Source organism: Tupaia chinensis, unplaced genomic scaffold (assembly GCF_000334495.1).
Source record: "Tupaia chinensis unplaced genomic scaffold, TupChi_1.0 Scaffold149383_1, whole genome shotgun sequence".
NCBI lineage: Eukaryota > Metazoa > Chordata > Mammalia > Scandentia > Tupaiidae > Tupaia > Tupaia belangeri.
In genome coordinates this window covers 2,920,961-2,922,563 of record NW_006209227.1, presented here as the reverse complement: position 1 = coordinate 2,922,563, position 1,603 = coordinate 2,920,961, and the positions used below count along the sequence as shown (strand labels likewise).

At 57.7% G+C, this 1,603-nt stretch overlaps 1 protein-coding gene across 1 annotated transcript in view; it reads right to left on the bottom strand.

The window, feature by feature from the left end:
• Positions 1-1,603, bottom strand: part of DGKD (diacylglycerol kinase delta) — a gene marked incomplete at its 5' end in the record, with an annotated part of 70,402 nt that overhangs the window by 29,991 nt on the left and 38,808 nt on the right. The window contains 2 exon segments of the mRNA XM_014585251.1: positions 857-989; positions 1,203-1,307. Of these exon segments, the coding sequence (XP_014440737.1) occupies positions 857-989; positions 1,203-1,307 (238 nt within the window).

Genomic DNA, 1,603 nt, shown 5'->3' with positions numbered 1-1,603 from the left:
TGGTGCTGGGCCCCACCGCCCCGCTGCACCCGCCAGTACTACCCGACTGCCGCCATGGCACAAGTAGCTAGGACGCTGCCTTCCCGCCGACATGGAACCTGAACTCCAAATGCTTCTCAAGTCGTGAAATGCTATCCTGCTCATTTGTTTACAACCACGTAAAAACGAGTCGGAGGCTCACAAGCTGCAGACCAACAGGCAGAGGCGGAATCCAACGGAGCGGGGAAGGGACCAGCTCTAGCCCTTTGCTCCTGCCCAGGCCACAGCCCCGAAAGACCCCACGTCTCCAGCCTCGCCCAGACAGGCACCGTAACCAAACTGGGCTCCTCGGGTCTGTGTAATCTTTCCCAGAGGGCGTGTGTGCTCCCCAGAAAGGGTGAGAAAGCACCCCGGCCGGGGCATGGTCACTCCATAATCCCTCTCTTCCATCTTTTCCCTCCTTTTGGGATCCTGGGCACATGTGTGCATGAGACTGCCACTGTTTCCCAAGCCAGTGGGTCTGGACTCAGACCACACAGTTGGCCACGTGGGACCTGCCCACCTCAACCACCAGGCCTCCACTGGCTGGCCCGTGCAGGTGTCTTCAAGGTGCCTGCCCTCTGTGTCCGCCATGCTTCCTCTGCTTCCCTTCCTGCCACCCGGCTTCCCGCCATGGTGTTCACGCACTACGCAAGGATCTCCAGGACTCCTCAGCAGGTAAACAGCCAAGAAGAGTCGCAGAAATCGCTCGACCCTGGACCGACTGACGGGTGGACAGCTCATTCATGGTGACTGTGTTTAGATGGCCCAGGCTTTATTTAACAAGCAAAACCTCAGGCCTCCTCTCCCATCAGGACAACAAAGACGTCATTCGTACCTTCACAGGACAGCCCGTGGGACGTGACGCCAGACAGAGCCTCGCGACACACGTTGCAGTAGGTGGGCCGCGCGTGCGAGCAGGCGTACCAGTTGTGCATCCCTGAGAAGTGGTCCATGCTGTACTGCGTGGGCTGCGAGGAGACACGCTGGGGTCAGTCCCTGTGATGCGGCACCCGGACAGGGTCGGAAGGACACACGAGAGGACAGAGGAGGGCGGTTTACGAGGGACGGGGCTGTCGTCTGACATGATGCCTCGAGCACAAGCACCAAGCCGGGAGTTTACAGGGAACGCGCTGAGGACGAGCTCCAAAACTGTGGCTCTGCGGAGGAAGGCGCCCTACAACCTCAAAGTGCTCCCGGTTCTGGACGGTCTTCAGGGCCGCGATCCAGTCCTCCATCTCCTTTCTGTTGTCCGCACAGAGGATCAGCTTCCGGCACGGGGTGATGACCTACAGGAGGAAGGAGGCGCCGTCCAGTCAGAGCACGACTGTGAACACAGGCTCACGCCAGTGGCCAGAGTGCTTTCTGGAAGCTCCCTCAAAGGCATAAAAACAAAAGCTCACTATGTCAGGGACTCACACTGAACATATAAACAGTTATGGGTCCTTAAAAATTGACCCAGAGATAATCCAATGTACTTCCTCTGCTCATCAGCAACAGACTTAACTGGGCGTGTACAACAACTGAGGCACTAGAGTAAGACCCCAGAAATTTGAGAGAGAGAGAGAGAGAGAGAGAGAGAGAG